Genomic DNA, 13,465 nt, shown 5'->3' with positions numbered 1-13,465 from the left:
ATCTCTTCGGACATTCCCAGGGAATGAACTAGGCTGGCATTGACCGTAGAGTGGAGGATACTGAGATGAAGATGCATAGGAGGTGTTCTGTCCATTACCGCATAAATGAATGTCTCTTGACTCTGGCTATAGAGCTCATCCGCTACTTCATCCATATTGTCCCACCTGACCAGGAAATCTCAGTTCCTTCTGAACTCCTGTGCAGTGCTCTGAAGGGCTGATGGATGTGACTGAGCTGAGGGGAGGCTATGAGTAAGGAAGTTTCTCATGGGGATGAGTTGGAGGGAAGGCTGATGCACTTTGAACCCAAGAATAAAAGACCTATAGAATGAGCATGTGGGAGATCCCCCAAGAAACTATCAAATAAGCTCTCTGAAAGCAGCTGAGGGTAAAGAGGTCTAGTCCATTTACATTTCAATACGGAATAGAAACAATTACCAAAATCCTACTTTTTTGTGGCTTCTTAAGCCTCTGCAACTTGTGGCTTTTGTGAACTCCCACGTATTTATTTCCTTGTAGTGACCAGCAGTAAAATCCTTCTCATGAGACGTGTGTGTCTGTGTCAGGGAACGGTGGAAATTGGAGGAAGACTAGGTCTGACTATGGGTTTAATCTTTGGGCTGGGAGGTAGGAAGGAACTTTGGGAAACAGTAGGGTGGGCGGTGGGATAAAAACGTGCAAGTCAAATTCTTGCTGCCTTTGGGAAGAAAGAAAAGAGACAGAGCAGAGAAGAGGACCTAGAGACCTGACAGGGGAGGTCTGTGCTCCCTAGTGCTCAGGCCTTGGAAGCCTCATGCTGAGACTCAGTCTTAGACATCAGAATCTGCTCCCCGCCCCCACAAAAATTGCCCTTTTTAGGGAGTGGAGAGCTTTATACAAGTAGGTTGCCAAGATTGCTCTAATGGTATTTTTCAGAGAGGATTGATTTTTCCACAGATAAAAAGGCTTCTTGTCAAACCCACTAACCCAAACCAAAGAGCAAAGACCGAATAAAGATCTGGAATCTTCCACCAACCAACCAACCAACCAACCAACCAACCTGTCAACCAATCAACCAAAAATGCTTATCAAGATAAAGCCAGTTGTTTTCAACTAAGGGTTAATAAGCAAGTGAAATACATCAGTGCGTTTTCAAGGAAAACTGCAGACAAGGAAAATACCAGGGCTTTCAAGTACCTTCCAAGCAATTTGACATGTTTTATTCACATCATGAAGACAGTTTTACCCTGGAGTAGTTCCTATTCAGAAAACACTCAAGGAATCTGCTCTTTTGGGCTGCTTCTTGACATGGAAAAATTTTAATGTCACTGCTTTACCTTTAGTTTGGGATTTTGCCTCTTCAGCCAAATTTCTGCTCTATTGCTTGTGCCTGGCTGTTGGATTTTGCTCACTGCAGCTGTCCAAACCCCTCCCTCACCCCCTCACTTCCATCTACATCTTCTCCACAAAACGCATTTACTATAGTCCATTTTCTAATGTTTGTCATTCTTATTGGGCTTTTTCATTTTACTAAATCACTAAGTAAATGTTTGTTGTGTGTAAGGCATTGTGCCTCTTACGGCAGGAGCAACAGAGTGACATCAAAACTTTCCTCAAGGAGGTTGCTGTCTAATTGAAGATTTTCAAGCCAGGAAGTGCTTCTCGTATTTGACCTTTCCTTTTGATTCCTGTTACTCTTTTTGGCTAGGCCCTGTTGACATCACAATAGTTTCCTAACAGCGCCCCCCAGCTTACCATTACCCCCAATCGAATCAATCCCAGTTCATCTCTTTAAAAAAAAAAAAGTTGACTTGATGGTTGCCAGAGGAGGGGCCAAAGGGGAGGGAGAATGGGTAAATGGGGGAAGGGGAGTGGGAGGTATGGGCTTCCAGTTATGGAATGGATAAGTCACAGGGAACGAAGGGTACAGAATAGGGAATGTAGTCGGTGGTATTGTAATAGCGTCGAATGGTGACAGACGGTCGATGCACATGTGGTGAGCCCAGCACTGTGTTGTTCACCCCAAACTAATGTAACATTGTGTGTCAGCTAATACTCAAATAAAATATATATATATTTAAAAAATTCATTCTCTCACCATCCAACCCTCCAAAAAAATATTTTTCAAAGATGCCATATTGCCTAATCAACAAGGCAATTTCGTTAGCTTGGTTCAAAATTTCCCTCCCTTTTACCTTTGAAAGTTAAGTCCTGTCTATCTTTAAGAATCAAGTCCCATTTCATCCAGGCATCTTTTCTCCATTTCCCCACCGAGAGCGATCTTTCCCTTCAGTTTGTGTAGATTATATCCCACATCACTCATTGGTATGCTGCCTTGACTTGTTTGTTTTATATGCATGTGGCTTTTCCCCATTCAGATTGCAAATTTATTGAGAGCAGGGCCTGAGCATAATGCATTACACACAAAAGATGCTTAATACAAGTTTGTTGATGAAGACGGGGATGATTTTCCTGATTTCAGGGTGTGTATAGGATGGCTTATGAGGGTGAGTGGCAAAGGAAAGATTCTGGAGGGAGAGGAGTGAATTAATAAGGCTTTTACAGTCACAGTCCAAAAGGGTGATAAGGGCTTCAACTTACTAATTCCTTGGCTCAGAGCTACATTGTATTGCCAGAAGAATTTTAGTGAGTTTGAAAAGAGAAGGAGGGGCAGGAGTTTGGGACTGCGGTGAATTTATGTGGGGGATGAGGGAGAGGTAGATATCAGAAGTAACTGAACCTGAGTAACTTCAATAATGATAGTAGCATTAGAAAAAAAGGAAAGAAAGAAAGAAAAAGAAAGAAAGAAAAAGAAAGAAATCAGAGGTGGAAGCCAGATTTAGAGGGGAGATGAAGTTTTTAAAAACTTTTTTAAAGATTTTTATTTATTTATCTGACAGAGAGGGAGAGAGAGAGAGCACAAGCAGGGGGAAGGGCAGAGGCAGAGGGAGATTCAGGCTCCCCAAAGAGCAAGGAGCCTGATGTGGGGCTCAATCCCAGGACCCTAGGATCATGACCTGAGCCAAAGGCAGACACTTAACCAACTGAGCCACCCAGGTGCCCGATGAGTTTGTTTTTAGACATACTGAATTTAGGGTAACTTGAGTAACCAAGTGGACACGTCTAGCAAGCTGTGAGATACACCCTACCCCCGTTCAATTCAATGCAACAAATATTTACTGAACATCTACCATATGCCAGTCACTATGTTGGAGAGACAGTCAAAGAAGACACAAGCCCTGGCCTCCAGACTCATGTTTGAGTGGGGAAGACAGAATAATAAATTCCTCTGGTATAAGGTAGTAAATGGTATAATTGAATTATATATAAAAGGCTATGGGGATATAAATAGGGGACGAATTGTGTCCAAGCAGGTGAGGAAAAGTTACAGGAGTGATGAGTTTTGAGCAAGGCCTGGAAAGATAAAGTAGAAGTTTGTTCAGTGAACAAATAGGGAAATGGCTTTCCAAGTGAAAGAAGTCTCGAGCGAAGGCACAGGGCACGGAAGTGCGGGGCAGTCTAGTAATCTGAAATGACTAAAGAGAGTGGGATGCAGAATAAAGATGGATGGAGCAAAAGAGGTGACAGGTGTCAGAAACTGGGCAGGAATTGTTACACTAGCCTGGGGAGGCAATCTAGTGCAACGGTTAGTGGTGTGGACTATAGTGTCAGACTCCCTGGATCCAAATCCCATCTCTGCCACTTACTAGGTGTGTGACCTTGAGTGAGTCCTTTAGTCTCTCTGTGCTCAGTTTTCCCATCTGTAAAATGGGACTGATGGTACCTGCCTCATAGGATTGCTCTCATGGTTGAGAGAGCTAGTATATGTAAACTGATTGGGGTCATGCCTGGCATTTAGTGAATGTTATGTAAAGGTTAGCCCAAGGGCTAAATGGCAAGAAACAGAGCACTACACCATTTTGTACTACTCCCTCAGCAGCTTCAAAAGGAAACTATAAATGGGAACTAAGTCTCCAGATACTCTAAGCACACATCCGGGGAGCACTCGATGAATCTCCTCTTCTCACACGAGCTGGAGTTTCTCGAGAGGGTGAGTTTCTCTGCCTTGGAAATGTAGATCCAATTTAAGGAAAGGGTGAGGAGCCTGAGGGGGGAAAAAAATTTGAATGGCCAGAGTGGGACTGTTGGTTCACAATAAGTGGGAACTCTCATTATGGCATTCCCTCCGGCAAGCGGAACTAAAACAAAATCAGGCGGTGATACCGCAAGCATATTTTATTTCAGTTAAGTAAGAAACAGAAAATTGGCCAGCAGGGACCTTACAGGATGAGCGAACAGGCAGCAGGGTCCAGTGATAGTATTTTGCTGGGCTTGAAGTATGTAAAGGGATCCCCTGAAGGGGGCCAGCAATTGGAAATGCAGCCCTACTTTGCTAATGAAGCATATCTCGCCCCTGGAGTTCGGATGCTCTCAAGTAACCCATTGTCTGTTCCTCAGCTTTCTAGAGCTCTACTTGAGTGCTCCTTGAATAGACTCTTGGAATGATTGTACTTCCCTGTGTGACTGCTCTGTGTGCTGCTCAGATGGAACAGAACCTCGTCCGCCCACCCAGCCAGCCCAGGGGTTTCACTTGACAGAACTCGGTTTGAATTCTGGTTTTACCACTTAATAGCTGTGTGATCTTGAGCAGGTCACTAAAATTGTCTGAGCTTCAGTTTCTCCATCTTGAAATGGGAACAGAAACGGCTCCTCTGTTATGATAATTACAGGAAAGAATTTATCTATGAAGCACTTGGAACATTAAGTCCTTAAGAGATGTAAGTTCATCTCCCTTCCTTTGCCTTTACACTTATGCCACCCAAAGACCCCTGCTCTCATTTTAGCCCTTCTGAGGGCTTCCTCCCATCTAATGTCAAGAGTAGTAGAGATGGGAAGAAGGAGAAATCAGTATAAGGAAAGACAATGAAAAATGGTGGCTCTTTTTTTAACCCCCCCCCCCACTCTGACTTTGTAGTAGAGAGATTTTGATGTAGTCAGTATTCCAAAATAGGAAAGATATTCAGATGCTGGATGGCCGAAGATGAGAAATATCTACCAAGACATCATGAAAACTCTATGAAAATATATCTACACATGTGTGTATTTACTGTGAAGTCACAGCTGTGCATTCGTATGTTTTAGGATGAGAAGGGGACAAGGAAAATCAAAAACATTTTTTTTAGGATGGTAGAAATAGATTGTTGTAATGTTATCTTAATATTGGTGTGCCTGTGGAGAGGGCTCCTCTCTTCCTGACATACTTATATCTCCTTACCCTCTTTTCTTTTTTTTAAAAAAGATTTTATTTATTTATTTGACAGAGAGAGACACAGCGAGAGCAGGAACACAGCAGGGGTAGTGGGAGAGGGAGAAGCAGGCTTCCTGTGGAGCAGGGAGCCCAATGCGGGGCTCGATCCCAGGACCCTGGGAGCCAAAGGCAGACGCTTAATGACTGAGCCACCCAGGCGTCCCTCTTTACCCTCTTTTCAAAAGAGCAGAAGGAGGAAAGGGTGCTGGAGTAAAGGGAATTGTACAGTGGGAATAACATGCCCCCATCTCATCTGTCCTTCTGCCCAGCCTTCCATTAATCATCATGATCTACCAGAGGCCGGAGAGCTTCCTGTCTGTGGTGCTTCAATGCCTTTGCATCATTAATATCATCATCTCTACCCTTCTTCTAGGAGAGGATCTAATGAGGGAGGTATGGAAGAAGTTCTGCATGCTTAGCTGTCAATCCGAACCTTTGAGAGCCAGCAGGGGAAAAAGGCAGCAATCACTGTGTAATATTCTGGACTTTCTTGGCAGGTGAATACTGCTATGCATGAGGCAAAACTCATGGAAGAATGTGACGAGTTGGTAGAGATCATCCAGCAGAGGAAACAAATGATCGCTGTCAAAATCAAAGAGACAAAGGTAAAGCATGGAGCTTCAGTGAGGCCAAGGCAGAGTTGACTTTACAAATGTCAGAGTTTCATCCTGATGATTCCAGTTTGAACTTGGATCGTGAAAGTAAGAAGAAATGGGGTTGGAGGGAGCGAGGCAAAGAAGAAGCGATGTTTGGCCTAGTGCTATAAACCTGGTAAAAATGATGAGAGTTCTGGGGTATTGGAAATATTCTATACCTTGACCTAGTTGACGGTTACATGGGTGTGTATATGTGCAAAAAAATAAAAAGTCATTGAGTTGTCCATTTCAGACGTGGGTGCTTTACTGTATGTATGTTATGTCAATCCAAAAAGAAAAAAAAAAGTGGTCGCCTGGGTGGCTCAGTTGGTTAAGCGACTGCCTTTGGCTCAGGTCATGATCCTGGAGTCCCGGGATCGAGTCCCACGTCGGGCTCCCTGCTCAGCGGGGAGTCTGCTTCTCCCTCTGACCCTCTTCCCTCTCGTGCTCTCTATCTCTCATTCTCTCTCTCTCTCAAATAAATAAATAAAATCTTTAAAAAAAAAAGTGATGGTAGAAATGTGGGCCAGAATTATGGAAGGACCATGCATGCTATTATAAGGACTTTGGGCTTAATCAAAAAGGCATTGGGAAACCATTCTTGTTTCTTAGGAAGGGAGAGACTGATATGGCAGAAGTATGCAGGATGGATCCAAATAGGATGATACTGAAGTCAGGGAAGCAATCTCAGAGGCTTATGGAATGATTCTTGATAGGAGTTGATGAAGACTTAAACCAGGGAAATGCCAGCACAAATGGAAGGGAAGGATAGAACAGGCATTACTAGAAAGGAAATGATGGGAATCATCGGCTGATCTGCTGTAAAAGATGAAGGGGAAAGAGAAGACTTCCAGGCTTTTAGCCTGGGAACTGAAGAAGCATGGTCAAGGTCAGGTGTGAGCCTCCATGCATCTGTAGGCTTATTGGTCTGCCGGTTAGTGTAGTGATTATAAGCTAATGCTGGGTATACAACGTGAGGAGTTATGAGAGTCTGGAGTGATGATCAATACTTTGTGCCAAGCTGGGTGGTGCCAGCTAACGTAGGAATTGAAATTACTGAGAACACAGATCTGTGAACGCACAGGTGTGCATAAGGATCCGTAGAGAAATACATACATCGGAATGTAGATCCTCATGAAGAACAAGGAGGTACTTTTTATTAAACACGGTTGTGAAAATATATCGACCGTAAAATGTATTGATGTTGATCCCTGGGTGGCAGGGTTTCCTTTTATACTTTTTGTTTTCTAGATACTCTATAGTGAGCATGCACTGTTGTTCTAATCGGAAAAATTAAGGTTATCAATAAAAAGGAGGTAGATGACCGAGAGTATATGACGGGGTGTGTCACAGCCTAAGTAAGTGGCCTGTAGGTGGGAAGAGGGGCTGGCAAGACATAGACCGGAGGGTGAGAAGCTGAGTGGTTTGCACAGGGGCCATGGGATATTAATAGGCCTTATTTTTAGAATCACTGCAGTAGATCGCCTTTGTGTTGTTGTATCGTTTTTAATTAAGCCCTGCATACTGAAGCTCATTTTTCTTCTGCTCATTCCTTTAAGGTTATGAAACTGAGAAAGTTGGCACAACAGGTGGCTAATTGCCGCCAGTGTCTTGAGCGGTCAACGGTCCTCATCAACCAGGCTGAACATATCCTGAAAGAAAATGACCAGGCCCGGTTTCTCCAGTCTGCAAAAAATATTGCCGAGAGGTGAGCTCCTTCTGTTCTTTTCTCCAGGCCTGCCCTTAGGTAAAGGGTGCAGCCGGGAGTCACTTGTATCTGTTCGGGCATGTACGCGGCAGCTGCCAGATCGTTTTACTAAAGCCTCGGTGGTACGTTTGCCCTGTGCATTTCTGGCACCTTTCTCTCTGGGTAGCTTTACCACTTCCCCCAGTGCACAGCCAACCACGTACCTGGCTCTGCCCTAGCTCTCCGCTGCCTACTCAGTGCTGCAGTTTTCTTCTCTTGTTGTTTTTCTTTTTTTTTTTTTTTTTTAAAGATTTTATCTATTTATTTGTCAGAGAGAGAGAGAGAGCACAAGCAGGGCGAGTGGCAGGCAGAAGGGGAAGCAGGCTCCCCGCTGAGCAGGGAGCCCGATGCGGGGCTTGATCCCAGGACCCCGGGATCACGACCTGAGCTGAAGGCAGCCGCCCAACCGACTGAGCCACTCAGGCGCCCCAATGTGCTGGAGCTTTCTATGTTGGTGTTAGTGTAGGGGCAGAGAGACTTTTGGCCACAGAGATAGGTGTGTCTTTGTGCAGTTTTTATTGCTTTCATTTAGTTATCTCTCACACAGATGGATAGAGCAGTAATTCTTAGGCTTTTATTTAATCAGTCACCCCTTGAAAACGTGATGAATGTCCTGAGCCCTCTGGGGAAAATGCATATTAGGTATATACACGTGGAATTTTGCCTACGATCCCAGAGGACTCGTGGATCTTTTGAAGGCCATCTATATACCATGTGCAAAGAATCTGAAGTCTAAAGTGGAACATTGCTCAGTAGAGTCAAGGGGCTCGAGAGACTCATTAGGCGAATTTGACCTCCTTCTATCTCTCTCTCATTTACCGAAGGCTTTGGCTCCATGTTCACAGTATTCCTTCCTGTTGCTTCTGCCATCATTCCGGGTGACACTGGCAGCATCCACATGGCTGACCCCATCTAATACGCTAGCCATCCATTTTCCTGGCTCCTTGCCATTCCCTCCTCCAGTGACCCTCACCTCTGCTCCCCTTCATCTACCCACTCCCATGCTGAACCTCGCCGTCACTCAGAATTATGCTGAAATCATAAATTAAACACCCCACGTTCTAGCTACAACCTCTGTATTTACAGTTGATTGCTTTTCTTCCAAAGCTTCTAGTCTTCAACTTCATTGGGACCCCTAAGACCCAACTCCTACCTACCAGCTACCTACTGTCTTTACTTCTTTCTTTGGCCTCTTGAGGGTCTGTGATTTCTCACTTCAGCTGCTCACTCTCGTTGCAATATACCCACTTTCCTGGCCCCACTGTCTTTTTATCACACCAACCATCCTGATCGAACCCCCAACCCTGAATCATCCCAGCTCTTCCCACCTTTTCTTTTTTATTTTTTTAAAGATTTTATTTATTTATTTGACAGAGAGAGACATAGCGAGAGAGGGAACACAAGCAGGGGGAGTGGGAGAGGGAGAAGCAGGCTTCCCGCGGAGCAGGGAGCCCCATGTGGGACTCGATCCCGGGACCCCGGGATCATGACCTGAGCCGAAGGCAGATGCCTAATGACTGAGCCACCCAGGCGCCCTCTTTTTCTTTTTTAAAAATATTTTATTTATTTATTTGAGAGAGACAAAGATAGTGAGAGAGAGAGCACGAGTGGGGAGCAGAGGGAGAAGCAGGATTCCTGCTGAGCAGGGAGCCTGATGTGGGACTCGATCCCAGGACCCTGGGATCATGACCTGAGCCGGAGGCAGACGCTTAACCGACTGAGCCCACCCAGGCACCCTGCTTCCCACCTTTTTCATGTCTGTATTTGAGTTGCAGAACCCAGCTAGAGAAAACCACATAACCAAAGAGGTTGGTACTACTGCACCACACATTTATGGCTTCTAATCTCACTGGGGCCCCCATATCCTTCTGTGTCGCTTTGGTCAGCTTTCTTTTTGCTTTGTCTCCCTAATGGCTATTTCAGATTTTCTGTGTTCAACTCAAAAATTCCAACCCTGCCACTTTCCCGCTCATGCCCAGCAAATGACTTCATGTCCTATTTTAGAGAGAGAGAAAAAGTGGTAGGTATGAAAGGACAAAGTTCTCAGCTTCTCAGACCGAAATGCTGGGCATACCTACATCCACATCTGTGACTTCTGCCTCCACCCCCCTTTTTTAAGTAAACTCCATGCCCATTGTGGAGCCCAAGGCGGGGCTTGAACTCACAATCCTGAGATCAAGACCTGAGCTGAGATCAAGAGTTAGATCAAGCTTAACCGACTGAGCCACGCAGGCGCCCCTCCCTTTTGATTATAGTAGAGAGAGGTCCCTTCATTTGTGTTATGGCCACATGCTTCCTTTTTTTCCATAGCTTCAGTTTCTCCCTTTCTCTAGTTGACTCCACATGCACTTTTAAACCCACTCACGTCTCTCCTATCTAAAAAATATAATATTAATTAATTAATTAATCTTCTCCTCACCACTGATTTCTGTTCTCCAATAAGAATAATATTGAGCATTTACTCTGTGTTGAGCATTATTCTAAGCCCTTGTGTTAACTCATTTAATCCTCACAAGAACCTCATGAGTTAGAGGCTATTATTATCCCCATTTTATAAGAGAATGAGAGAATGAGGCTCTGAGAGGTTATGTGATTTGCCTAAGATCACCCAACTAGTAAGGAATGGAGGCAGGATTCAAATCTAGGGAGTCTACACTTTTCCAACAAAGCCAAGCAATTTCAACTCTGTTAGGTATTTCTTTTGACATGACCTTTACATTTCTAAATGCATCCTTATATTGCTATGTTCCCCCCAATTTTAGACATTAACAATTGACTTCTGCAAACCTGGAAATTTGTCAGCCATCATTTCCTCAAATTTTAAAAAGATTTTATTTCTTTATCTGAGAGAGAAAGAGAGAGAGAGAGAGAGCAGGTGGAGGGGCGGAGGGAGGGAGAGAATCTCAAGCAGACTTCACACGAGCACGGAGCCTGATGTGGGGCTTGATCTCATGACCCTGAGATCCTGATCTGAGCCGAAACCAAGAGCTGGATGCTTAACTGACTGAGCCACCCAGGTGTTCCCCTCAAGGATTCTTCATGCCATCCCCTTCCTTTCTTATACGGACTCCAATTACATGTATGTTAGGCTGCTTGAAGTTTGTCTCAGCTCACTGATGCTCTGTTCATATTTTAGCCATTTTTTCTCTGTGTTTCATTTTGATAGTTTCTCTCTTTTTAAGATTTTATTTATTTAGTTGGGGGGGGCACAAGTGGGGAGAGGGGCAGAGGGAGAAACAGACTCCCTGCTGAGCAGGGAGCCCGATGCGGAGCTCGATCCCGGGACTCAGAAATCATGATCTGAGCCAAAGGCAGATGCTTAACCTACTGAATCACTCATGTGCCCCTCATTTTGATAGTTTCTAATATGTCTTGGCATTCACTAACCTTTTCTTCTGTAATGCCTAATCTGCCGTTAATCTCTCCAGTGTATTTTTCATCTCAGACATTGTAGTTTTCATCTCTAGAAGTTCAGTTTGGGTCTTTCAATAACATCCATATCTCTACTTAACATATTTAGCTTTTCCTCTAGCTTTTGAATATATGGCATGCAACACTAATTCAAAAAGATGTATGCACCCCTGTGTTTATTGCATTATTTACAATAGCCAAGCAACTTACATGTCCATTTATATATGAATAGATAAAGAAGATGTAATACACACACATATACACACACACACACAGGACTATCACACAGCCATAAAAATGGATGTGATCTTGCCATTTGCAACAACATGGATGGACCATGCTAAGTGAAATAAGTCAGACTGAGAAAGACAAATGCCGTATGATTTCACTCATGTGGAATCTAAAACAAAACAAAACAAAAACAAAACAAATGAATAAACAAACAAAAAGCAAAATCAGACTTATAAATATGGAGAACAAACTGACAGTTGCCAAGGGCAAGCGGGTGGGATATGGGCAAAATGGGTGAAGGGTAGAGGGGGATACAGGCTTCCAGTTATGGAATGAGTAAGTCACGGGAATAAAAGACACAGTATAGGGAATATAGTCAATGCCATTGTAATAGCATTGTATGGTGACAGATGGGAGCTACACTTGTGGTGAGCACAGCATAACGTATAGACTTGTCAAAACACTGTGTTGTGTACCTCAAACTAATTTAACATTGTGTGTCAACTATACTCAAAAGAAAATTAGAATCAAAATGTAGACAGAGCATGGAATACAGTTATCATAACTGTCATAATGTCTAATTCTAACATCCATGTCAGTTCTGGGTCAGTTTCAATTGATTGCTTTTTCTCCTCATTATGGGTTATATTTTCTTTCTTTGCCTATCTGATCTTTTTTTTTTTTGGATGTTAGACATAATGAAATTTATCTTACTGGGTGCTGTATATTTTTGTATTTCTATAAATATTCTTAAGCTTTGTTCTAGGACACAGTTAAGTTACTTGAAAATAGCTTGATCCTTTTGGGTCTTGTTTTTAAGATTTGTTAGGTGGAATCAGAGCAGTGTTTAGTCTGAAGCACATTTGTCCACACTAGTGAGGCAAGACGTTTCTGAGTACTCTCCTGAGTGCTCCATGCGTCATGAGATTTTCCAGTCTGTCTCTTGGGAACAGACACTCTTCCTGATCCTTTGTGAGCACCAGGGATTGTTCCCTTTCATCCTTTTTAAAAAAAAAAAAATTTAAATTTATTCATTTGATAGAGAGCGAGAGCACGAGCAAGGGGGAGGGTCAGAGGGAAAGGGAGAAGACTCCCCTGCTGAGCAGGGAGCCCGACGTGGGGCTCCACCCCAGGACCCTAGGATTATGACCTGAGCTGAAGGCAGACGCTTAATGGACTGAGCCACCCAGGTGCCCCTCCCTCTCGTCTCTTTAGGGGGGGCTCTTTCCTTGGCCTTTGGCAGTTTCCTCACATGCATGTGTTGATCAGTATTTTGTTGAATACTTGGAGGGGAACCTTCTGAAGGTCTCCAGAATTCTCTCTGTGCAGCCTTCTCCTCTCTGGTACTCTGCTCTGTGAACTCCAGCCAACTTAGTCTCCCAGACTCTCAGTGTTCTTAGAGACTTCATCAGGCTCTGCCTGATCTCCCCTTCATGTACCATTTTACTCTCTTAATTTTGTTGGAACAATTTTCCCCACTGTCTTCTAAGAAAGAGTACATGGGAAGTAAGTTTTTGAGAGCTTTTTGTTTAAAAAGTATTTGAAAGTTACATTTGATAAGTTGGAAATAAATTTCCCTTATAGTTTTGAAGGCATGGTCTATTGTCTCCTAACTTCCAGTGTTGGGCTGAGAAACCCACTGCTATTTTGATTCCTGATCTTTTAAATGTGACCTATATTTTAAAATTTGAAGCCTTTTAGGTCTTATCTTTAATCCAGTTTTTCTGAAATTTTTCCGAGATATGCCTTGGTGTGGGTCTTTTATCATTCATTTTTGTTGGGCACTAAGTAGGTCTTTCCAATCTGGAGCCTACTGACTTTTCACTCTGGGAAATTCTCTTACATTATTCACTAATAATTTCCTCCCAGTTATTTTCTCTTTTCTCTCTTTCTGGGACTCTAATTAGTCAGAGGTTGGACATTCTAGATTTTCTCTCTGATGTTTAAAATCTTTCATTTCCTAGTTTTCATGACACTGTCTTCTTGTTCTGTTATCTGAGATGTTTCCTTAATTTTTCATCAGTCCGTCTATTAAAATTTTAATTTCAGCCTTCTTATTTTTATTTATAAGAGCTCTTTCTTGATCTTGGCTTCTTTTTTTTAGCATTCTGTCCTTGCTTTGTGGATGCAAACTATTTGTTTATCTTCTTGAAG

General features: G+C 43.3%; 1 protein-coding gene across 5 annotated transcripts in view; it reads left to right on the top strand.

Annotated features, from left to right (window-relative positions):
• The window catches only part of MID2 (midline 2), a 97,547-nt gene that overhangs the window by 63,681 nt on the left and 20,401 nt on the right, over positions 1 to 13,465 (top strand). For 4 of the 5 annotated variants that reach the window (XM_027608258.2, XM_027608255.2, XM_027608256.2 and 1 more), the window contains exons 4-5: positions 5,785 to 5,892; positions 7,482 to 7,630. In XM_027608258.2, coding sequence (XP_027464059.1) covers positions 5,785 to 5,892; positions 7,482 to 7,630 — 257 coding nt within the window. The remainder of the gene's footprint in view (positions 1 to 5,784; positions 5,893 to 7,481; positions 7,631 to 13,465) is intronic. The other variant, XM_027608257.2, reaches the window with a different exon arrangement.

Source organism: Zalophus californianus, chromosome X (assembly GCF_009762305.2).
Source record: "Zalophus californianus isolate mZalCal1 chromosome X, mZalCal1.pri.v2, whole genome shotgun sequence".
Classification (NCBI taxonomy): domain Eukaryota; kingdom Metazoa; phylum Chordata; class Mammalia; order Carnivora; family Otariidae; genus Zalophus; species Zalophus californianus.
This window is presented reverse-complemented; position numbering and strand designations above follow the sequence as displayed.